Source organism: Limulus polyphemus, unplaced genomic scaffold (assembly GCF_000517525.1).
Source record: "Limulus polyphemus unplaced genomic scaffold, Limulus_polyphemus-2.1.2 Scaffold12, whole genome shotgun sequence".
Taxonomy (NCBI): Eukaryota; Metazoa; Arthropoda; class Merostomata; order Xiphosura; family Limulidae; genus Limulus; species Limulus polyphemus.
In genome coordinates, this window is record NW_013665622.1 from 1323772 (window position 1) to 1351032 (window position 27261).

The 27261-nt window shown below is 33.1% G+C and overlaps 1 protein-coding gene across 2 annotated transcripts in view; it reads left to right on the forward strand.

Annotated features, from left to right (window-relative positions):
* Nucleotides 1–672: 672 nt before the first annotated feature.
* Nucleotides 673–27261, forward strand: part of LOC106478802 (zwei Ig domain protein zig-8-like) — a 97321-nt gene continuing 70732 nt past the window's right edge. For both annotated transcript variants that reach the window (XM_022382685.1, XM_022382687.1), the window contains exon 1: nt 673–1058. In XM_022382685.1, coding sequence (XP_022238393.1) covers nt 953–1058 — 106 coding nt within the window. In that variant the 5' untranslated portion in view covers nt 673–952. The remainder of the gene's footprint in view (nt 1059–27261) is intronic.

Here is a 27261-nt window from a genome sequence, read left to right on the forward strand (position 1 = left end):
TTAAAAATATATATGTATAGTTAATTACCTATTAATATATATATATATATATATATACATTTGAAAATACATGTATAGTTAATTACCGATTAATATATACATTTGGAAATACATGTATAGTTAATTACCTATCAATATATATATACATTTGAAAATACATGTATAGTTAATTACCTATTAATATATATGTATACATTTGAAAATACATGTATAGTTAATTACCGATTAATATATATACATTTGAAAATACATGTATAGTTAATTACCGATTAATATATATATACATTTAAAAATACATGTATAGTTAATTACCAATTAATATATGTAAAGTTAAACATAGGTCATCCTATAAGATACTAACCATAGCAACAATTAACTTTATTGATTTAAGCTACGTTTTTGTGCTGACCTATAGATTTAAGAATCTTACATTTAATCAGAAGAAAAGTTAGAGTTTCTGGTACATAACCTGTTTCGTTTTGAATTCTTAAGCGTAGAACATGAAAATGCTCTCGTCAAGTTCAGTAGTTCTACCCCGCCTGGCCCGTAATGACACAAGTGAACACTGCAGCATCACATGACAGCCTCACGTGACCATAGAACCGATCTAGTGCTCTGTTCTGAGCGAACTGGTTTAACATTCAGAGCACACCAAGCGAAATACTCTCCACACCTTACCTTAACGGAACTTCTCCTTATCGCATTGCGGCACGAGCATCGTGAACACCCATCGTCAACGAACAAGTGAGCGGAGAAAATGTTCAGGAGCCACTGGAATCCTTTTGCCGGCTGATCTTAGGAATGTTGAATATTCCTGAACAAGACATAGAAAGTTTCTTAGAACGCGAGGTATTCTCCTCTCGTATACATAGTAACTTTTTGTAATCTAAAAATCGGTGACGGAAAAGAACACTTAGAGCGGAGAAATAAATACATTAACTTTCAAATCACTATGTTAAAAGATATGTTGATTTGGACTAGCCAGCTTAGACTAATGACTGTTGGGGTGATTTGCGTGGTTTTCCAGTTTCTGGAGCAAATTGAGTGTGGCCCTGAGGGTAAGTGTTTCGAAATAACAATAGTTTGGAGACCCAGTTTAGCTATGGCAGTTTTATTCTTATAGAAATGTATATAAATTTTAAAGAGAGTAGATATGACGGTTTTCAACCAAACAAAACCATCGTTAATTCGTCTTTGTTTGGTATTTCTCATTCAGTTTTTCTCAGTGTATTAACCGATATTCATAACGGCGCATTCTGGTTGGCTGCTAAGAAAATATTAGCAGCCTTTTCTTCAAATCAATCACCATTAACAGAATCCACGGTCTGTCAAACCTAAACTTAGCAATTTGAGTTATTAAAAAATATATAAGCCATATTACATGGTGGATATAAATAATTAATTTACATTGAATAACCCTTTTTACTGGACAGTAATCGCCTTTTATTAACGTCTCGTATGTATTGTAACAACTAACTATATGAGCGAGTCAAGTGATTAAACGGCCCCTGTAAATCGTGTTGCTTTGCACTACTTCTAGTACTAGAAGTACTCGAATTTAGGCTGGATTTGTAAAGGGTTTTAATATTACCTATTACAATATTACTTCTTAAAACTGACAATAGTTAAATATTACAAGATGAATTTTAGAAACAGTTTTAGCTCCTGTTGCAGACTCAACAAAGTAATGCTGAACTTTTCTGTTTGTCGTTTCAAATCCAACATAGTTCGTAAACCGTGAAGATCATCACTGTAGAATACATTAGATTGATGTAAATGTAGCATCATTACGATCATGTATATTAGGTTGATGTAAACGGAACATCCTTACGATCATATACGTTAGGTTGATGTAAGTGGAACATCCTTACGATCATATACATTAGGTTGATGTAAGTGGAACATCATTACGATTCTATACGTTAGATTGATGTAAATGTAGCATCATTACGATTATGTATATTAGGTTGATGTAAGCGGAACATCCTTACGATCATATACGTTAGGTTGATGTAAGCGGAACATTCTTACCATCATATACATTTGATTGATGTAAATGTAGCATCATTACTATGATATACATTAGATTGATCTATGTGCTATAAACCGTATTCCAGCTATTTAATTCAGTATAGATATTTCTATCTGATTACAGTCACTTGTTAGATCGACCGACTTCCATTTGTCACACAGGAACTGCATCAACGTTATTGTATTAGGGTATTTTAGTAACGCATGTACAAACGTTCTTACGTTTTTATAAAATAAAATATTTCAAACAAATAAGAATTCAAAGTTTTAGTAATTTGTTGAAATATTATCATTTTGCTTTATTTAGATACGTTATCTGTAATATAAAAGTAATATCTAAGGGTTTTTCAAGTGTTGGTTGCTAAGCACAATGAACTTGCACAATGAACAAGTTTTAGGGCTTTAAGCCCTCTAACGTTTTCAAATGTACAAAACTTACAGGTTTAAATTATAATTTTGTCCGTTAAAAATTCTGCTTATAAGCTCCGAAACTTCAACTTTTCAAACATGATAGGTATTTATACAGAAACATAAATCTTATTTCAGTACAAGTTCACTCTAACTTTTTAATTAAAATGATGTTGTCGTTGCTCGCAGTGTCTTTCGTCTACTATGTAGTAGACAGGGAACTATCAGTATAAACTGTAACGTATTGATTAAGACACAAAAAAGTACTTAATTTGGAGTAAAAAATGCTCAATGTTTCTTCGCAGCTAACATCCTTTAGTCAATATTGGTTGTTTTCATAGTCGATATTTTAAACGCACTCCTAATATTTCCACTTTCTAGCTCCTAATCTTTAGTCGTTACAGGAACAGTTGTTTTACTGTGTTTTGTTCAATCTATACAGTACACTGTAAAACAACTGTTCTTGTAACGACAATCAATGTAAACGGTACACAGTAAAACAACTGTTCCTGTAACGACATTCAATGTAAACAGTACACAGTAAAACAACTGTTCATGTAACGACAATCAATGTAAACGGTACACAGTAAAACAACTGTTCTTGTAACGACAATCAAAGTAAACGGTACACAGTAAAACAACTGTTCCTGTAACGACATTCAATGTAAACGGTACACAGTAAAACAACTGTTCTTGTAACGACAATCAATGTAAACGGTTATACAAGTATTTAAACTTGTGAACAAATCAACAATTAAAATGAAAAAGAAAACAATGCAAGATTTTGTTTGTTTGTTTTAGAGGAAATTTACATTTGGTTTTCTGCTGTGTCCATCGCGTGGAATCGAACATAGTTAAAAATAGTATGAAATAACATAGTTGATATAAAAACAATTAATAATTAATGACTAAGCACAGAAAAGGAAAGAAAACATACAAAAAGGTTAACTTTATTTAGTAATAAAAATGCAAGTTTTAATGAATTGTATTGATCAACAAAACCGACATATTTAAAAGCTAACAAGTATTTCGCTGCAACAGAGCTTGTAATAGATTAGTAAAAATTGATGAGGCTACAGGTATATTAGTTTATCAAATATTCTAAATATCATACAAAATAACCCTGTATTACAACTGGCGAATGTATGTTAATTATTTATGTTCAATAAATTTAGTGTAATTATATTTTGATGGATATTCAAGTTATACTTGTAATCTTACTTACGATCCGTGGTTGAGCACATGTCACATGTGAAGATTCCACTTATAGTAGTGATGCAGTTGAAGTAAATTGGAAGTATATATATATATATATACAGAAATCAAAAACATTAAAAAGGTACCAAAAATCTAAAATAATTTTTTTTCATTGCTATTTCTTGTTTTCATCATTAAAACTCATAACAGACAATGTCTGTGGCCAAAATACCTAAACGCGTTGGAGATATTCCATCTATCAGACGAGATCCAGACGCCGATGTCAGCACCTAAGGGGAATCAGTTAGAGTTAGGAGTTTGAGTTCTTGAACCTACAACGCCTCAATACCTACTACATTTCGCTGTCTGCAATCAGTTGTGGGAAAATAGTTATCTTTAACATTTAGATACAACCTTAAAGTAGACATAAACCACCCTAAATTTCTACAATGTAAAACTCCCAACCCTCACCCTTTTTATGAGATGTACAAAAAAAAAGACAAAAATATTCTCATAGTAAAAATAGATCACCCTTTATTTCTACAAGATCCTCAACCTCCACCCTTTGGGGTTATTTATTTTTACTTTAAGACTATATCTAAATGTTAAGGGTAACTGTTTTCCCACAACTAGCTGCAGATAGCGAAAGGAAGTAGGAGTTGAGACGTTATTGCTTCAAATACTCGACTCTTAACCCTTAACTGATTTTCCTTAACTGCTAGCTAGTTTGAAATCCGCGTCTGGATAGATGTAATATCCCCGACGCGTTTGGGTATTATGGCCACAGGCATAATCTGTTATGAGTTTTAGTTATGACACTAAGAACTGGTAATGGCAAAATTAATTTTGATTTTAGGTCACCTTGTAGTGTTTTTGATTTATACTAATTTCCTCTTTATTGTTTTATAGTGCTGATTTAAAAATTGCCTATCTTCAATTAATGTATTTGATAGCTTTAGAATTATTGATTTATATATATATCTATTTATACGTAAAGCAGTTAATTAATGAAAGAAAGCAAAAAAAAAATAATAATAATGGTGGTCGGTTGTCGATCTGATTAACAAATTTGGGGCTAATTGCCCAAATAAGGAATATTTTGTTTGGTCATGGTTCTCGAATCCCCCCAATAGCATAACGTTAAGAAACCGCTTTGGTTTTAACTTATAAACTCTTACACGCACACTCACACACATTTGTGGATGAGCATCGAAACGCGCTATAAAGCCATTGTTTCTAGACTACGTGGGGTATGTTTCAACACTGGCTTCGTGACTCGATATTGAGATAGCAAACAACATTTTTATAAAATAATATGTTTTGTTTTCCATGTAATTTGCTTCGTCAGCAAAACATTCTTAATGGAGAAGTTCATCGGTTTTTCAATCAACTTCAAGGAACAAAACAGATCGCCTGGTTTGACCACGATGGCGCCGGGGAATAGTGCAGATGGTTCGGCAGCAAGCCCATAAATATCGGCAACAAAAAAAAGGGGGGATCAATACTTAATAACCTGTAGCCTTCCAAGTGTAACCTTTGTTGGCTGGTTCACAGACACAAATTTAAAGGCAGACTACAGTTTAACAGCTGTATCGGTTATTATTTTCAAAGTTTTCCATTACTGTATCTTTTTTTAATCTTTTCCTTAAACACAAACGTTTTAGATGAAAATAGCCCCCCTTCCCCCGGAACGTTTACTTGATATTTATGAAAATATGTGTTATTTACAATCCATTAACATAACAAACTATAAAACGCTGTCATTCAAACGTGATATGCTTCTTAATATATTTTTTTATTTGAGATCGCTTCAAATTACAAGATAAGAGCTATTTGTAAACGTTGTCGATACCGTTGTACAAGTTTACGCTGATAATTTATCATTACAAAACAACCTGTAGGATTAGCTCTTGTTTGTAGCGTTAAGCCTCCCTACATTCCCAAAACCTATGCAAAACATAGTTTTTCAATCCATACACCTTAAATTCGAGCTTCAATATATTTAAAACGATTGTTACTTTCTGGATAGAGAGCGAAAGGTCGCCTGAAGGGGCTACCTATTTTAATCATTCGAGCCACGATATAGTAGTGTGTTGTCTGTCAGTAGAAAGTAAACAATATATTTAAAACGACCGTTACTTTCCGGATAGAGAGCGAAAGGTCGCCTGAAGGGGCTACCTATTTTAATCATTCGAGCCACTATATAGTAGTGTGTTGTCTGTCAGTCAGTCAGTCTGTCAGTAGAAAGTAAAATGACGCTAAACGTTGCAATTTGTTCTGTCGTGACGTCAGTAGAACGTTAACATGACGTGAACCACGAGAAGAATTATGCGCTCTGCAGGCTACAACACAGCATCACATATGAACTTTAAAGGCAATAAATAAAAATTTTTTTGCTCTTAATTTTGGTTTTATTTACTCTTGAAACGAAACACTTTCTGGGACCCTGCAGAAGTATCTCTAGTATGTATTTGTTACTTTTATACTGTATTATTATTTACTGTGACTTGACTCAAAATGAAGCAACAAAATCAATATTCAATACGGATTCGAAAAGTTATAAGAACATATTATTAACATAATTTGCTAGGGAAAACAGGAAAACGTTAAATTTCATATTTTTTCATGTCCAAAAGTAACTTTTTCTTTATTATTTAGAGCGCTTGACTCACAATCTGCGGATCGCACGTTTTAATCTCTGTTACCGAACATTCTCGTCCTTTCAGCTTTGGGAGCGTTATAATGTCTTGGTCAATCTCACTATTCGATGGTAAAAGAGTTGGCCAGCTGCCTTCCCTCTAGTCTAACACTGCTAAATTAAATTTGCTTGAACTTCAAAACAAAATAAAACAAACTTTATTATTTAACACTCTAAGCAACAAGAATCATTACGAAAGAGAGTGGGTAGAACGATAAGTTTCATAACCATTCTAAATATTCACGTTTTTTCTTTAGCTAACCTAAGAAGTCTAGGTTGTCAACACCCTTTGTTTGCGATATATGATGGTGGTTATCTCATATACGGCGGTAGTAATTTATCTGAACAATTATTGTCACACAAATTATAAATATCGAGTGTCTAATCCATTGATATAAAACAACCGGTACGTAAATAATAACTTTTAAGTATCTAACGCTTGAACATACCCACATGTCATGTTGTGCTATAATTGTAGTAATTTATCTGAACAATTATTGTCATACAAATTATAAATATCGAGTGTCTAATCCATTGATATAAAACAACCGGTACGTAAATAATAACTTTTAAGTATATAACGCTTGAACATACCTACATGTCATGTTGTGCTAAAATTCTAGTCAATGTCTGGACTATTAATGTCGTCTGCGAAACAGTTTTAGAGTAAGTTTAGCTAGCTGTTCATTGGATGTTTCAGTCTTGTTATTTTGTGACTTTATTTGTTTGATTTTTGAAGGACTGTAAGCTTATACTGTTTGTCTGAACAAACATAATGCAGTCCTTACGTGTGGCCCCCCAATGGCAGAGCGGTGTGTCTGCGGACTTATAACACTAAAAACCGGGTTTCCAAACCCTTGGTGAGCAGAGCACTCATATCCCTTTGCGTAGCTTTGTGCTTAACTACAAACAACAACAACCTTACGTGTAGCCCCCCAATGGCACAGCGGTATGTCTGCGGACTTATAACGCTAAAAACCGGGTTTCGATACCCTTGGAAGGAAATAGGCAGTCATCATATATATATATATGTGTGTGTGTGTGTGTGTAATTATACAAATAAAGTACAGTAACCACAAGTGAGTATGCATAAATATGTATTACTCTGGCCGTTCGTCAAACGTAACTATGTATACTGCCGACTAACAAAGTAGACCCTTCAATTCTAAAACATTCATTACCGATCTTGTCCCGAAGTATTAAGGTGAAATTTTACCTGTTTGCGATATAGAATTCCAATATGTAGATGGTAAACTGTTTTTTTTAAAGAGGAGGATAAGATTACATGTGGTTCATATATTATTATACATTCTTCCTTACTTTCACTCAAATGTTCTTATTAATAATTAATTACTAACGTAATTTCCTACCGTTAACGCCGTGGTTGATAGAAAATTAATATGCTGGTCCGTCAGTTCTTTTTTATGATGAGTAGGTTAATGCATGTGAAAGTAAGTACATGATGAAAATGACAAACAATTTGGTTTTAAATAAATAAATAATCAAAATATCCCAGAATAATTGTGATATGACATAAACAAAATTTCTAAAAAATGCATTTAACCAACTTGATGCATTTTAAACCGAAATAGTTGTTTTTCAAGCATTTTTTTTTCATTTAAATAGCATTTTAACCATTACTATGTTTGTCATATGCCAACTATCATGAAAAGCCATGGTATTGGATGACAGGCCAAGTCGGCTTTGAATACAGCAGATATGATGTGGTTGATATATTATTATACACACTTCTTTGCTTTTACTCATACGTGGGTCATTATAACATACTTTAAGAAAAAATAATGTTATATCACAACTACAAGGTGTTTAGTGGTAATATTTATATAAATTTAATAATACTATCTGTTGTATGTCCATGTAACTACTTTGCAGAATATGGATGGATCTTCACCCAAACTGGTATGGAGATTCATTGGGTCCGTGCGGGGATATACAAACATTTTCAATTTTGCGTTTTATGGTTTTTATGGATTAAATTTCGCATGAAAGTTTCTTGGGTCAGGGTGGAGATATATGCAAACCTGCGGTTTCACATTCTATGTCTTGCAGTTTTTATGGGCATTTTTACAATTGCATATAAGGAAAGCAACTTTTCATGTCCTAAGATAACCTTTAGTTAATCATGAATTTACATAACTTCCGTCCAGAGGACGAATACTCCAGCTATTATACAATATAATTATAAAAGAAGTACATTCACACTCTATATTTCTGGCATATGTTTTGTTCGTTTTTCCATCATTAGTTGTGTCAAATTTTATACCTCTTACGAACCTGAGGTGTTAATATTAGCTCTTGTACTTCATTTTGTTTTACACAACAGAGTGTTTTGGATGTAGGAGTAAGGTTAGAGGAGGGTGGTGTTAGTACAACATGTTTACGATCTTTCTAACCAGAACTTTCCTGAGAACACGTTCAAACAGTCTGTGATAAAGAAGTTAAAACAAATTAATTATCTGCCTGATAATTATACGATCAGGCTATTCTTATCAAGTATTACTTTTAATGCTATCAAACCAGATGAATTATTAAGTGCGTTGGCTCATTAGTTGGGGCTATTATCGATCTTTTCACCATAATTCAAAGGAAGCTTTAAGTGATTTACGTTAAGCCTAAATCTAGGCACACATTAATTGAATATTAGTAATAACATTTTTGAAAAAAAATCCAATAAATCAAATTAGTAAGTAAGTTTAAATAAACATAAGATATTTACGAACATCTGTAAGTGATGCCAATTGACCAATTACCATGATACATAGTGGTTCCTCACAGAGCTTACGCTACTCGTCCATTATTTTCACGTACACAGTTTATCTATAAAAGAAAGAAAAAAACTCACTAAGCTTTAACACACCTGCAACAATGCCCATCAAAGCATCTTAAGACAAACCGAATAAAATGTGAAAGCAAAAATGTACTGAAGTTTTTCAGATTTCTAGAATTGTTCAGTTGTGCCAATTATCTGAACTATGAAAGTCTGTTTTTAATCTTTTGGCAGCCTAGAATAACCTTAATTAGGTCAAGAGTCAAGAGCAGATGTCAAAGTCACGAGGCGAACATCAAAGCTATCATAGATATTGTTTTACTTTGTTATTGTGTGATTCCTCATCGCTATATTCTAAAGTTTCAGATTTTACGTTGAAGTGATTCTAGAATTTGAAAAAGTAACAAATCTCTTGTTGGTGTATTGTAACCTTTAAGATTTTGTACACTGACAAAAGTGAAGAAAATGGTCTTGTAATGACTGCTTCTATTTGACAAACAGAAGTATGGTGTTTAACGTTAATAACCATAAGTCAGTAATAGGTTTATTTAAAAATATAGGCAAAACAACGTTTACATTACACAAACCAAACGTAATTTTAAATACCACATTAAGGAACATGAAGGTTATGTACGTAATAAACTGATGTTAATTTCTCCGCTGGCCAATCATGTTGCAAAAACAGGTCACTCAATACAGTGGCATAAAACTATAATTTTAGATGAATACAATACAGTAAATGAGCTTAATATCAGAGAATCTATCAAAATTTTGTGTTGTAAATAATCATTTGTTAAGTATAGATGAAGAGTTGGCTGGTGATAGTGTTGAATTTTGGAGGGAGATATTCATGTCATCTCTGTGAATTACAGTGAGTTAGATCGTTCTTATATAAAAACCTGCTGTTTGCGTAGATTTTTACTCCTGATGATGGAAGCGGAAACATATGGTAATTTTTAATTTTTAAATTTTATTTTATAATGTAAACGTTGTTTTGCCTATATTTTTAAATAAAGTTTATTTGCACAGTGTTGCCCTATTTACATTTTACATTTCAGTAATAGGTATTGAACCTGATCCGTCTTCTAGATACCTTAACACTTCATAAAAGTTATATGACTCCATACTAGTCATTATGCAAAATAAGTCAGTAACAGGCTATAAGGCATAAGCTTGCATAACAAAATAAGATTTACGATGTATTGATAAATTTTTTACGCCCATAAAATCGTTATATATTTTATCAATTTCTATTTCTTCTTTGACTATGAAATTGAAACGCAAAATATGGCGATATGTATTGACATTACTATACCTTCAAAATGTATAGGCAAATGTTGATAATGGATAACTTTTTCCATCCTCCATCCTCATAAAAAAGAAAAGTTTTAGTTTCATCCTTATAAAAGATTAAATATATTTGTTTAATAAATATTGATGTTTCAGTGAAATTTGTTCTAATTCATCTTTCTGACGTAGGCTACTCGAAAATGATCGTAAGATATTTGTGTATCTGGTTTTGTTGTTTGTTTTTTCAGTTTTTTAGTTAGAGCACAACACCACGTGGTTCTGTTGTACATATGTTTTTCTCTTAAATTGATTTATTGTAAAAGTTTCAATCAACTTATTGGTTTTTTTGTGAACCAACGCAACATTTCACCACTGACCTTCATACTTCTAAACATTTTCTAATAAAACTTGAAATAAAAACAGTTAGTGATGACCATTTATAATTTTCCAAATTGGACAAAAAACCGATGGGCTAAAAACAGCAAAACTTAGCAAATCTACTTAAACATTAAATTTTTAGTTGCTGTGATTTCATCAGATCTCGCTAGGTCTGCGATTCGCTAAATAGAACAACGCCAAAATTAGTCGGAGAAAAACAAAACACTATTAGAATGTTTAATGAGGCACAAGACAAAACGTTAAATTCTTATCAGACTTATTAATTCAAATATTTTCAGAATATTTGGATATTATACCAAAGAATATGCATATAGCTTTTGAGTGGTGCCTTTGAAGAGCGGTTAACGCGTGTGTACATTTTTATACGCAAAGTAAATGTTGTTATGCTTATTAGTCTTTGTTAATCTCTGAAATATTTTTTATAAGTAATGTAATATATTTTAAATGACAAGTTCGTCAACAAACATTTTATATTGATAATAAAGATTCTATATGACTACTGATCACGAAAAGAACGGAACAATTAATGTTATTTAGTAATTCAGGATTACTTTCATGTTATATTAGAATCAATGCTGATCTATTAATTAAGATGAAGCCTAACTTGTTTATTGATAACGATAGCACCCTTAAAGCTCATGTGAATAAAGTAGTAATAACCTAAAAGCATTTTAAGTTACTTAGCAGTCTGAATGTCTTTATTAATTAGCTATGGGTATTCACGTTTAAAATCAATATACCTATTAACTTATTTAACTCTAATATTCTTATTGTGACAATTATTTAATAACTATCTAATGGCGAAGGCTTTGTATTTAGTTAGATAGATGGGGTACGACGAAGTAAAACGAATATATTAATGCTTTAGAAAATGTGACAATTCATATTGAATAAAGAGGAATGAAATTGAAATTACAATTTTTAACCATAGAGGCGCTTTATGAGTGGTTGACCTAAACAGCCAGACCCTAGGATTAAAATATAACTGTCCATAATTTGAAACTACTTAATAAATGAAACACAGACAGGCAGCAGCAGCACCCAACTCTCTAAGCCGAATAACGGGGATTGACTGTTACTTTTACCATGCGTCCACAGCTTTTATCATGCGGTGCGTGTTTAGCGTCATCACGTCTCAAACTTGCTCCCACTCGATCCACTTGACATACATATTAGCCACTAAGCCACCTGTCCTAAGATAGTGAGAAAGAAGAGCGGAAATGTGAAGATTATTCACGATATATAATCTTCCCATTAGAAGTTTAACTCGATGGGCGAAATAATTAAAACATGAGCACCTTTCTTTGATTAATGCTTGTTATTGTCTATTTAAAGGGTTCCCAAACTGGGTGCCGAAAGAAAGTGTCAGGGAGTCTTAGAAAATACACAATATACCCAATACTTTTAAGGTGCTCAGTACCTATAAAATGGGGTCTTGGTGAAGATGTGGAATGTTCTGGGTGTGTGTGTGTGTGTGTGTGTGTGAAGGGGGGCATGGACTGTGAAAGGTTGGGAACCCCCCTCGTATTTCTCTTCTTTTATTTTTAGTTTTAATAACTTACGACTTGTTCTCGTTTTCTTTACTAAGTAACGAACCATTATCGCATTAGGATTTATTTTTATTATTACAGGCTTTATTGGAATATTAAAAAAGACATTAACATTTATGTCGGGTCGTATGTATAGCTCCTACATTACTATTTAGAACAAAAGTTCTTACTTCGAGGATCGATAACGTTTACTCTCCATTTATGAATATGACAGCTACTAAAATCTTCTTTTTTCTCTGTCGTTATTTTTGATGACACAATCTTTCTGTCTGAAAATACTTTAAACTATAGCCATTACCAGAAGAGGTTGAAACGCCACACTCATTTTAGTTTTCACAGTTCTCGCGGCGCTTCAGCTTATTGCCATATACGTTGGTTGTAACCACCTGGAAACGTTTTAAAAAATCATGATAAGTAACATTAGATATTCTGAAAAGAGTGGGTTATACTGAAATTTAGAAAATTGTTGCAATCGAAAAACTCCCTCAGGCTTCAATTAGAAAAACACATTTATATATGATAGCTCTATCTACTGTAAAAACAAGTTCAAAGAAAGGATAATCAGTGCTGAAATGGTATTTTTGATGTTTCTCTCTCTCTCTCTCTCTATTTATATATGGGAACATGGATTCTCTAGAGATAAGGTAGGATGATCATGGTAATTATTTTTGTCCAGTATCTCACTTGTATACAAACTCTAGCTTTGAAACATTACAACAAGAAACTGAAACAACCACTTAAATCTTATTGTTTTTTAATCAGTCTTGTTTTCTTATTTAAACTATATGATTGAACGCTTATAACTAAGGATTATGATTGTCATATAAGTTGCTCTGATCAATCCTAAACTCTAACAATTAAATATTACAACTGTAGCTATTGAGCCTTTTTTCTCATTTACACTGTTAGTTTAATTTATAACATACAATAGTTATATAAGTGGGAATCGTCGAAATTTACTTTAGAACACAATAAAGCCGGCCATTTTAACTAAAAATAGCAGTTAAAATAAAATAGCCACAAGTAAAAACGATTCGGAAGTGATAATCAAAAAGATGTATAAACCCTAGGGCTAATTTGGTTCCTTACAATATAGACTGAGATACCAGACAAATTTACTAGAATTATTACCATGCTAAGGTTTACAATAAACAGAAATTACACCTTTAAAACTGACAGTAGTTACATTGAAAGATATAATTATTGGTTGTCCACGATGACCATTTACGTCTGATAGCTCTGTGTGACATTCCGCCAGTTCATACTCACTTCAAATCGATAGACATTCTGAATATTTAAAGTCATTAAACTCACCTTATTTTAATGCTAATAAAATTAATTAAATACTTTTTGTAAAATATCTACAAATACTCTGAAATAAATTGCGATTTCAAATGAGAATTAATCAATAGCTATCTAAATAATTTAGTTGTTAGTTTGTTTAAAAGAGAGGTTAGCATCTGTCCATACCATAATGTTGACAGGTGTTGATGGAATTTAAGATTCTGACTTATCTCACTGTACTATGTAAGCTTTAAACTAAGCACATCACAATGATTGAAGGAATTTCGGTGGGAACTTGAAAATTCCTTCATCCATCTTGTCCATATAAAAAAAAACCTATAAAGATGGTGATCTTAGTTCATTCTATAAAGAAATATAAATCAAGTCTGTCATCAATAGGCTAATAAGATACAGAGCAGTTTGTAACATGACTTTTTAGCGCAGAAAGTCTTCCACCAGTTTTACAGGGATAATAAAAAAAAGTTCGATATTAGCACTGCTGCCTGCTTATCAGACACTCAGATAACACTATAATCCTATAAAACGTTTCTTTATACGATTACAAAGTTAGATAGCAATGATATTAAACATTCTTTAGTATTTTTAGTATCCATTCATATCCAGACTTTCAAATTATTGTCGGAGATTTTCGACTGAAATTGCAGTAAAACTTTAATATAAAGCCTAATGCCCAAATGGTAAAAACAAATACTTGTTCATTTTTGTTACACAACTAATGATCACGATGAGTGAACGATTCGTCGTTTGTATATTTTTCTTTTACAGTAACACTGCTCTGCTTTATATCTGTATAAGAATACTGACTATTTTCTCATTGAATAAAAAAATACTATCTTGGTGAACTTTTATTAATAAAATATTTCCAACAAGATCTCCTTAAATGCTGTATATAATAACTGGAGGTATTTGCGGATATATGTAATATTCCAAAGAAACAATGAACGGAAGTTTATGACGTGCAATAACAGTTAGTGATTCTTAAAATCACTAATTACAACTTATTAAAATCGGTATTTGGAGAATGTGATCAACAGAACCTAATGAAAAATAAACATAAAGTTTAATTTTAAAAACATGAAAGTAAAGGCACTAACAGCAGAAAAATATTTCATATACTAAAAAGATGTTATCGAAAAATATGTATCATTTTATGTAAAAACAGCATAATGTATCTATATTCAGAATATCATTTTAAGTCCGATGTATTAAAACCATTTTTCAACCAAAGTATATATATATTAAAAAAATTGACAAACCTAACAGAGTGTAACGAAGGTTAGTCACACTTTATAAGTCTAAGTGCCGAGGGCAACATGTCAGAAAATAGAGCTAACTTCATTGCAATGGTTCTTCTAGGTAGAGGGGGTAATCATAGCTTCATTGTTGTTGTTCCTTAGTAGGGGTTAAGGTTTCCCTTTGGGCAGTTAAAAATGAGCAGATTTGCGAACATTCTCCAGCACAAAGCCGTTACTGAAAAAACTTATAGCTGAAGGAATATATCACAGCCAGTTAGTTCCAAAAAAAAGAACATTAGTATAGTGGAACTGTTCATTTAAGGAAAGCAAGAAAAAAAAACACAACATATCTATAAATTAGACCTTTAAATTTTTCTATGGTGAAAAGACTCGCACAACAGAAAACTTAGAACAAGAAACTCCGAAATCACTCTCCAGTACAATTCACAAAATTATCCTCTTCCACAAAACCAAACCTATGAATACGAATGAGAACCATTCAACCCCAAAAGTCATTCCAATGTAACTTGACTATTCTTCAGGAATCTTTAACGAGATAATGAACATTGATTTTAAATTGACGAAGGCTCACAAGCCACATTTTTACAAGATCCCTCTTGCTTCACAGTCATCATTTGCTTTCCAAAGAAAGATATTTCAAAAACAAAAATCCTATCTGACCTTAAGGCTATCAAACCCCCTCATACAACTTCAAAATAATTGTGTACCTTTAGTCCGATTAAACCTCTCTTAGAAGCAGACATCCATGTACAGTGAAGGATCTGTATTTGTTTGTTCGTTTGTAATTAAGGACAAAGCTACACAATGGGTTATCTGTGTTCTGCCCACCACGGGTATCGAAACCCGGTTCCTAGCGTTATACGTCTACAGACATACCGCTGTGCCACTGGAGGCGGAGGATCTGTAAAATGTCTGTCAAGATGTGTGATCTAAAATTGGCCTGGTCATCTATAGAGGAAGCTTATTATAATAGAAATTGAGGTGTCAGGTGATAATACGTAATCATAACAATCAAAATGAATACGATCAATGATGAAGGAAGTATTTATAAGGACAAACGTCATTATTAACATCAGTAGCAAATAATAATTAACGGCTTTAAGTATAGCAGTGATTCAATCAGTGATACTCTTATTAAAAAGGTTCACCATTCACAGAAAGTCACAGAAATTAGACGTTCCGTAGAAGTAATGATTTAGAAATGTCTCATAGTGAGTTAATGTTTTAGGCATTACAAATGGTATCTGATTATATGAATACAATGCAGTCGCGATGATTTGTGCAATCTGTAAATCAAATATATCGGTTTCTTAATGTGTTTTACTTTAATAAAAAATACCCTCCATTTTTCTACAATAAATAAAGAATAGCATTTTGGTAACTGAATGGTACCACTTCTATTTGAATCAGTCTAACATACTAAAGGTATTTTTTATTAATAAGATTACTGTTCTGTACTGTGAAATTCGTGTATAAAGTTTTTAGAGTAATCTATGTTTCTATAATAAATGTAAACCGTTAGTGCAGCACCTAGCTCGTCCCCAACAATTCTATTCAGACGAAAATGAGTTTGTTTGGTTACATTTGCAGTAATAACTCATAGTAGTTGTAACTTGCCCTGAAATCATAAAGTTATATAGAATATATATATATTGTTGTAGCAAAAGAACGAAGGTTATCAGAACTCACAGGCTATAACAATTTTTCTTCTTATGAAAACTTTTATTAGATCTCTAAGCTGATCCTATATCCAATACACATTACCAGATACATTCACTTTCTTCAAAATAATACGTTTATTTCCTTTAACCTAGATAACATCGGGTTATGGAATCTGAGAGCGAGTTAGTATCATTTTATAAGAATTTTTCGTCTAACTAACGCTCGGAATAGATGACGGTCTACAAATAGTTCTTTCTATAAAATAAAAATAAAAGCCTACTGAAAGGAAACTTTTATTTAAGAGAGTGCGTCCAAACGTGTATTCGTCAGCACAGCGATATTTTAACTGTGTTTCTTCATTGGGCTAGAAAACTCCAACCTCTTATATGCTCCTATTTTCTATAAGTCCATTTCCACTTTTATTATACATGATGTCACCAAGCTCAAATATGCATAATCTTGCTAATTATTTTTAAAGCTTGGTTAACCGTGAGTCTCCAGCATGTTATAAAGTTGAAATTGGTACGCATATTTTCCGAGTGTACCGTTGTTTCCTTCTGTTTCTTCATTTTCGTATTCTTGTGAAAATTGCCTTCATTTGGTTGATTCCTTCTTCAACTTCAGATAAAAAAAAAGAAGCTAATATTACCACGGTTTTGTTTTTTACGAAAACCGATGGTTCTTGTTAGGGATCCTCAAGCAAGACATTGTTAGTTCGCTGTGTATTTTTTTATGGAGTTACTTAGAGTATAGCTGTTGGTATTTCAAATAAACCAGAACTTTCTGAAACTAAATATCGATTCGATTTATTTTGTTGAAGTTCTTAAAACCTTACATACAATTTTAAATATACTATAGATTGATCATGTTAGTGCATTATATAGATAAACGAATTAAGGAGGTACCCAAGGGGCTGTCGTGTTTCTCAATTGTGACCCCATTCATTTTGGAAGGGATTAGCCTACTTTACACATTAATTTTGGAAGAGATTAGGCTACTTTACACATTAATCACAACCTACATTCTGCTACTAGTACTTACTAACAGCCGTTGTAAGTCTGGTGAAATAAACTGCCATTCCTCTTGCAATACTTTCAAGTGTGGCGGTATTTTAAAGTCCGTCATTTCCTGTTCCCGAACTAGTGTTTTTAAGCGTTATAAAACAATTCAAATGGTTTTAATTCGCGGTTAAGAGGTGGTTAAAACAGTTTCTCGATGTTCTTTGTCTCACACACTACTGCTAGACATAATTTGCGATATGGCATGGTGTATTATCATATTGACACTCAAGCCACTATGAGACCCAATGTCTTGCACTCATGGTTGTGATAAGTGGCTTATGGACTGCAGTGCGTCTGAGAAAGAAAGTAACTTCGTGAAGGCCAATAAGTGATTAATTTTTGGTATCTGGAACGGTATTCTACATCATGGCTTTCAGTAATCTTCCTTTTCTTCAGCTCATTGCTTGTTATGAGTAACTGAGATAAAATATCTGAACACAGTTACCACCATTGTTGCATTCAATAATCATTTCTAATTGAAGATCAATAAACTCTTTTCCACGTGGTTTCTTGGCTCCGATGTGGAATTAATTTCTCCAAGCATTCTCACTTGGATGTGGTTTGCTAGATAATAGATAGGAACGGTGGAAATCTCGTTAATTCGTTCACGCACGTCACTAATTAGATGATGAAGCATTTGGTTACCATAAGAGAGCCGTATTACAAGTTCTGTGTTGAAATACACCACAGAATGCACATGCAAGCTCAGTGAGGAAAGGCTCGTTGCTTGCTGAGATTGTGAGATCTCAAAGATTTTGATGATTCAGTATGTATTGTGCACCAAGTAAATAAAAGATTCATTGAGTGACACGAAATAAACTAAGTAATATATATATCTATAACACTAGTGATATACTTAATCAACACAAGGCCTTAACAAAAAAAGTGAGGGGGTGGCTCAAAAATGTTTTGGAAGGGACATTTGAAACCATGGTAGTTTCACACATAATTTGAAATGTCTAGTCTAATCTCTACTGTTCTTACTATATTTACACTGAGTTCATTCTGTCAAAAACGAAGATTAATGGCTGGAGTCCGAGTGGACTTCGTTAATGTCGAAAAGACTTGCAGAACTCAAAATGTCGGGATTCACTGTGCGGGTCTTAGAACCACTTGTAATAATCTACATCTATGTTTATATCTGTTTAATTTACAAGTTGTCTGTGCTCTTACATACCTATACAGCCACTAATGTATACCACTGTATCGTTAAGGAATTTTATTGGACTTTAATATTACTAAAAGTTGGAAAAATTAGTTTCAATATAAGTTTATTGTCTCAAAAAAATCTTCCTTTTACTTGCCTGCTAACAAAAATTAAAACTTGAAAATGTTATTGTCATCGTAAACTGATTAATAATAAATGAACTGTGGCTGTGAAGTAATACAAGTTACGCTTCATCAAAGGATGGGATCCTGCATATTTAAACGATTCGCCTGACCGTATCTGATTGCTTTCAACCTGTCGGATACTACCGGAACCTTACGTTTACAAAATCAAACGAACTGATATCAAAGGAATCAATTTCTCAATTAACTTAAATTATAAACTGAGGTGTTTCAGAATTAGTAGCACAAATTTAAACTGATTATCGGTGTAGCAGTTTTCATAAGAGTGAACAAAAACACATTGATTCATAAACACATGGGAAGTCTGAATTGCAAGAACAAAAACAAGTATCAGATAGAATCCGTTAAACAATAGAATAAAAATAAAGTTTTCTCAAAAATAAACAGTCGCTGAGTTATAGATGATCCAAAGTCGCTAAAGATTAGCCTGTTCCCATACTTTCGATAACTAAGTATTAGCATGTCCTCATATTTTCTATGACTGAGAATTAGCCTGTTCCCATACTTTCGATAACTAAGGATAAGCTTGTCCTCATATTTTCTATGACTGAGGATTAGCCTGTTCCCATACTTTCGATAACTAAGGATTAGCCTGTTCTCATATTTTCTATGACTGAGGATTAGCCTGTTCCCATATTTTCGATAACTGAGGATTAGCCTATTTTCATACTTTCGATGACTGAGGATTAGCTTGTTCCCATACTTTCGATGACTAAGGATTAGCCTCTTTCCATACTTTCAATAACTGAGGATTAGCCTCTTTCCATACTTTCGGTGACTGAGGACTAGCTTGTTCCCATACTTTCGATGACGATTGGAAGGTTTGTTGTCCATTAGAACTGACAGGCTGAAGATAAGTGCAAGTGAGAGATTGTTTTTTTTTTGTTTTTAATTACGCACAAAGCTACACAAGGGCTATCTGTGCTCTGCCCACCACGGGTATCGAAACCCGGTTTCTAGCGTTGTGAGTCCGCAGACATACCGCTGTGCCACTGGGGGGCAGAAGTGAGAGATAGACAATAATACTTTAGAAGTTCATTAATATTAGATCATTTTATTAACATAAATAGCAACACATTTATAATAGGATAGCTAATATTACAAATTACCAAAATTTTAGCACTTTACATTTTAATCCTCCTCTAAGGTGTGTTATTCCTTTGGAAAAAAAAAGTTGAAAATATATCTAAAATAATTCAAAGAGCAGAACTGGGAGTTGGTAATAGTTATGTAACTAATAAAAAATAGCTGAATGCGCTAATTTAGTAAATACAAAACAATAATAAGTTATGAAATATATCTAAAGAAAATTTAGATTTTGGGTACAACTCTAAAGATGATATTTTAGATAACCATCCTCTACACAGCCATCCAAGAACGAACTGAATACAGAAAAATATTCTAAGTGTGTGGATACTCTAAATCTAAGGTTGTGACATAATGTTTTATGGGATATTCCGCTGCTTGGACAAAGTAATAAAAGTCCAAGGTAAAAGTCTGTAGAAGCTGTACATATCTTAAACGGCACCAAAGTGAATTTGTAAAATACCAATGAAAAATTGATAATAGAGCTTTAAACACGAAGTGGTGGTTAGTTCTGTCAACCTTCAATCTACAAATAAAAAATGACCAGTAATAGTTTAGTGAAAATTAGTTTTAATAAGTATGAAATGTAATTAAAACGCCAGTGGTATAAAAGCCCATCACAAGTTATTAGTTTACAATTAATTAAGGTTTGCGATTTTCATTTTATACATAATAGGAATACAGAATAGGAAACCGGTCTTGAATATGGACGACGTGTATGGGATTATATGTATATATATCTTGGATTTGGATTATGTATATCGGAATATATGTATATATATATACCTTGGGTTTGGATTATGTGTATGGGATTATATGTATATATACCTTGGATTTGGCTGATGTGTATGGGATTATATGTATATATACCTTGGATTTGAATGATGTGAATAGGATTATACGTATATACACCTTTACTATTTAAACTCTATTTACCTTATTTTTCACTGAAAAAGTTTGTTTGTTTTAATTATGCACAAAGCTACACAAGGGCTATGTGTGCTCTGCCCACCACGGGTATAGAAACTCGGTTTCTAGCGTTGTAAGTCCGTAGACATACCGCTGTGCCACTGGAGGGTTACTGAAAAAGAAAAGGTGAGCTAACACAAAGTTACCAACGACAATCTTTTAAATAATAACACTATACAGATATGGGCATATGTATCTTTTGTTTGTTTGTTTTAGAGCAAAGTCACGTTGGGTTACCAGCTGCGTCCACCGCGTGGAATCATGTCCCGGATTTTAGTGTTGTAAGTCCGTAAACTTACCGCTGTCGCACCGGAAGACGTGTATTTTTTAATTAATAACATCAGAGTTAAAAACGTATTTAAGACAACATAATATTCTGCTGTATTGATACAGTGGATTATTTTTATCTTTATTAATATGTTACTGGAATTATCGTATTGTTAATAGTTTATAAATATCTAAATCATGGAAACCACATCTCTATTAAACGGACGAGCTTCTAAACAAAGAAAGATAACAAATAAAGATGACAGGACGATAGTTGCATTTCAAGACTACAAGTTATATTTTGGAAGTAAGCTCAATCAGATATTTATTACCTAACTTTACAATGATATATAAGTAATTTGAAATGATAGTATTTTATATAATAAATACGTATACTTTGAAAGCTCCATAATTATTTGGGCATTCCGCTCTCTGAGTAATTAATTTAGACATTAATAATAATAAATAAGCTTAGTATTCCGAAAACTGTTTAATCTCGAAGTCTAAGTTTAAAGAAGATCCACTTCAATCTACACTTTGATCAACGTATGTTATTGGGTTATACTAGTTTCGGAGAATTCCACTCCTAATCAGTAACCCTGAACACTAGTTAACCAAAGAGAGATAAGCTGGACATTGTAAAACACACAATTATCCTAAGTGTTGTCACTTCTGCTTCACCTGATTTTTATAGCTGCAAAACAATTGGTGAGATTGCTTGATGAGTTCTTATCATGGCAAGACATATTCAAATGTAATATTCTGATTGCTTTCACTCAGGGCCAATCAGAGGGGAGGCCAGGAGAGCCATTTAGCCTGGGCCTCAAATTTAGACGCTTGTTAATTTTTTTGGCATTTCTTAAGTTCTGCAACTTGTTGTCTTTATGTGACTTACTGCATAATTATATTTCACTCCTTTTTTTTTTCGAGCCAATCATGGTCTTATTTTGTTTTCATGTGTCGCCATTTCATATTTCTATTATGGGCAAGGGCCACGAATGCTGGAAGTAGCCCAGGCTTCTCTGAGCTTCTGAGAGGGCCTGCTTTCTCTTGAAAATAACTAGAAGAATAACTGAAGAGACAACAAAGATTACTGTACAGTAAGCTAACTCCTGGTAAAGATTTAGGTATTCTATATCTTGTTTTTTGTGCTTGATAAGTTTAGTTCAATTTTGAGAAAATTAGTTTAAACTATCGATAGAGATAAAGGGATTTGTTTGTTTACTTGTTTAGAAGCAAAGCTACTTGAGGGCTATTTGCACCAGCTATCTCTAATTTAGAAAGAATGGACTAGAGGGAAGACAGTTAGTCAACACCACACATCGCGAACTCTTGGAATACTCTTTTACCAACGAATAGTGTGATTGACCGTCACATTATAATGGTCTCACAGCTGAAAGGGCAAGCATGTTTTGTGAAGGGATTAGAAATTGATACCCACAGATTGCGAGTCGAGCGCCCTAATCACCACGCTATGCTAAGCCTTGGAATAAAGGTGATAAATAACGTACTTCTACACGCTAAGATAAAAGGTATGATTGGGGTGTGATTTCAATATACTCACCCATTGTTGTTTACAGGGTTAGATAGAGTTCACACTTATAACGTGTAAATTTTAACAAATAAAAATTCACATTCCTAATATGTGTGTAAAGTTAGTTATTTATAAAGAGAGTGGAAAGTCATGTAATTGGCATGTGAAAATAAATTAAAAAAATAGTTAATAAAGTCACTTACATTAAAGTAATTTTATTATAGCTATTAAATTATATGAAAGTGATTTTCTAGAAGAAGTTAACTCTTCAAAATATGCCCCCAATGGTATAACGGTAAGTCTGAAGGCTTATAATCCTAAAAACAGGGTTTTGATACCCGTGGTGAGTTCAGCACAGATAGCCCATCGTGTAGCTTCGTGCTTAATTACAAACAAACAAACTTTAAAATATATATACATTTACAACTGAGCTTATTTGTATGGTGTAGGCTTCTTTTATGGATGTATCTCCTGTATCAGTACCTTACGCCTAAAAAAGGTGTCAACTTACACTATTTTAGAATGAAATATAAGTTGAAATAAACCGAATATACGTATGTTTGAAAATTACAGATCACTGAGTTTTACTTTCTTTTTTAGCCTCTGCATATTTTGATTTATTGTTTCTTTATAAACACATTAACAATGTAAATTAAATTCTTATTTTTTGCTCTCTCTCCTTCTGTCATTCTTTTCGTGCTGTTGTGTATGTGTGCCTTAGTGCCGCTTGGGGGTAATATAACAAACATTGGTCGAAATATATAAGTAAAACCCCAAAAGCCTCATAAAGTTACCAGAAAGGGTACACTTAAGTAAAATTCTGCTTGATTATTTTCTTCAAGGAACTCAGTGTGTTACGTACAGACCACATATTTAATCAAAATAAGCTGAAATTATAATTTCCACATTGAAACCATTTTTTTCCAGCTTTGAGCTATAGGAAAGAGCACGTAATGTTAATCTAACAGCTACAAAACTGACATAAAATGTGATAAAGTGGGTCCCCAGATCAGACAGAGGTAAGTTTACAGACTTACAACGCTAACATCCGAGGTTAAATTCCCCGTGGTGGACACAATAGTTGGACTAATGAGGCGTTGCTCTAAAACAAACAAGTGATAAGTGAGTATAATAAAAAAAAAGTTTGAAAAATATGAAAACATTTGCTGGTTTGCGTTTGAACGTACAATTATCAAGACAAACTCTTTTTGGGTACTCAGCGTGTTAAATGGTTTGATGAAAATAAAAAAAACAGTCATAAATGCAACTTTCATAAAACACAAGTAACTTTATATTTTGGGTTTCTATTTAGATTTTTAGGTAAGATCACACCAGGAAAATATTCTACTCTTAACCGTTTTGCATGTCAACCTACAAATATTTTATTATTTTTTGTATGTTTTAACTCAAAGCCACACAATGGGATATCTGAACTCTCTCCACCGTAGCAAATCGAACCTCGGATTTCAGCACTGGAAGTCCGTAAATTCTCTCCTACCCTACCAGTGGACAAAAATATTTGATACAAACATGAATATTTTCCCCGTCCTATTTTAGGCAGAATAAACATGCTAAATGTTTACTTAAGTTATGATTGTTTTGATAGTTTGTTTTATCTTATTCGTTTGCCTTTTTCAAGTACTAGCAAAAAACTGGTCTAATTCCCCGAGTGCTGCTTTTTAAAAAAAATTGGTGATCTCCTGTCATAAACACACCATTCCACTACTATCGCCCAGTTACAAACACAATCTTCCCTGATTTTTGAATCGATTTGATAAAATTTGAAAGATAAAAAAAAAGTGAATACATTTTATAAATCTGTGTAGTCGAAGATCTGGTTTTATGTTTACCAGATTTCAATCGCTTGGAGTGCATAAAAGCTCTTTTCTGAGCTGTGATCCATCAATACAGAAATTATTTTGTAGGTTTTTGTATTTTCTATTTCCTGTAAATTCTCCATTTTATTTCAACTCTTAACGGTTCCAGAGAAATTTAGAACCTGTTCACAACTGGTATTTGTAGTGACTTCATTTCCTGTCGTAAATTATATTATTTCCGGTTGATGTTTTTAACTCAGTTCAAGGCGTATCAACAGCAACTTAACTACAAATAATGTTATTAAAATCAGGAAGTTTTATATATTGTTACTCTATGGGTTAATTGTACGGAGTTGGGAATAACTCCATATTCAGATACTGCTTCTTATAGTGTCAACACTTTTCTTCACTCTGTACGGTGTTAACCATAGTATTAAAGCACTTCCTAATTCAAAAATTAAATAATAAGCATGAGGTCTGAATAAGAAGAATTGATGTTTACATTTTGTCTTGATTCTCTGCAGCCAAAATATCTTGGTATATAAATATTTACATTTAAAAACCGCTGATTGTAATCCAGAAATATATTACCAGTCTGTCGTTAAGCATTATCGTCAAGTACTGTAAATGTGTCTTACATACGATAAATTTCCTTAATCTTGTCAAATAACTTTCAAAACATCTCAGTTACTTTTCCGTTCTGTTTAACAAAAACTAAAGTGTAATAACTCTAAAGCTTTTAACTTATATTAAGCTTTTGTTTGTTTGTTGTTAAAAGCTACAGAAATAGTAATCTGTGCTGTCTCCACATATACTATCGAACCCTGATTTTTAACGTTATGAACCTTCATACTTCTTACCATAGAGTGAGCCGATGTCATACACTTCCTCTAGCCAGTTTCGATGTCTTGATCATTGCAGTGAACACTCTGAAAACAATAATAATGAATTGTTAACCTAAATGGGTAATTCGTCACGTTTCAGTCGTAGTTATTACGCAATTACGACAAGTGGATTCTCAAATAACGATCTTTGATGATACGAGAAATAACGAGACTTCGGTACTTAGCCATCTGCAATCATTGGCCACTGATAAACTCACAGTGCAATTAAGTATAGACACCATCAGGATGACCTGCGATATATATTTGCTAGATGATGGTTATGGGTAATGAGATATAACTTGGCATGTTTGGAAGGCTACTTTTCGCAACATTTGGTATAGAGTCGATACTCACCTTATGCATCACATTTAGTGTTCAGGTAAGCCTGAACATATTTTTATAAAAAAGCGTTTATGTAAGTACATTTTTTCAATTACTTTGAGGATAGTTTTTTAACATGAAGTGTAATTTCACAGTAATATATCCTATTTTTACATCAGGGGTTTTTTACGCTGAAATTACCTAGGCAGTATAGTTTATTTACGCATAATCACAAAAATATTTGAAGAAAAAAAAAAGGAAACCCCAGAAAGGATCTTGTGTGTATATACATGGATTTAGCGAAAAGATCTTTCAAGTACATTAAAAATATTTATGTTCATACATTATAAACAGTAGCAAAGGATTTAGCTTTTCTATGTTTTTGAAACGTATCAATGTGACGTTATACTTAAAGAGTGAGTTTTCTAAAGTAAACAGTCGAGTGGCTGAAAACGAAAGTGTTTCCTGACTGTTTCCTTTCTTTTCTTACTCTTTCTGAAAATCTTATAGCGTAGTCTCTGCTTGAGAGCCAAACAAAGTTAAAGATACACACCACGCATGATTGACTTGACATATGGCTGTCTTAACCTCGACGGTGCCTAGTGTTTCTATCGGACAACAAAATCGTGAGAAAAGACAAGACGCCTGTCAGCTTGAAGCGAAAACCGATTGAAAATACTGCGACTGGCAAAATGTTCTTCTTCCGTTGTAATATAGTACTAAAAAAAAATCAGGGTTAATATAAGGATAGGCAGTTGGAAACAAAGCTGATGCTAAACTATAAAATGTCATGTTCTTAAAATATGTGAACACGTAAAAAATCGAAGAAAACTCAGAGCTCTTTGAAATGTCTAGCAGGAAGCTCGTGTAATGATAGGTAGTTGGATTATAGACGTTGAGACGCTTAATGGTTAGGGCGCTCGGCTCACAATCTGCGGGTCGCCAATTCCAATCCTCATCATCGTACATGCTCGCCCTTTCAGCCATGAGAGCGTTATAATGCGACTGGTAATCTCACAATTAGTTGATAAAATAGTAGTCCAAGAGACAGCGGTGTGCGGTGTTCACTAGCTGCCTTCCCTCTTGTCTATCACTGCTAAATTAAGGACGACTTACGCAGATAGCCCTCAAGCAGCTTTGCGTGAAATTCAAAACAAACAAAGACATTGAGACATTTTCGTGCGCTGAATACTTCTTACAAACTGAACAGTGTAAGAGATGTTCTCAAACTAATGTCCTTAGACCCCCGAGGTTTGTTCGTTTGTTTTGAATTTTGCGCAAAGCTACACGAGGGCTATCTGCGCTAGCCGTCCCTAATTTAGCAGTGTAAGACTAGAGGGAAGGCAGCTAGTCATCACCACCCACCGCCAACTCTTGGGCTACTCTTT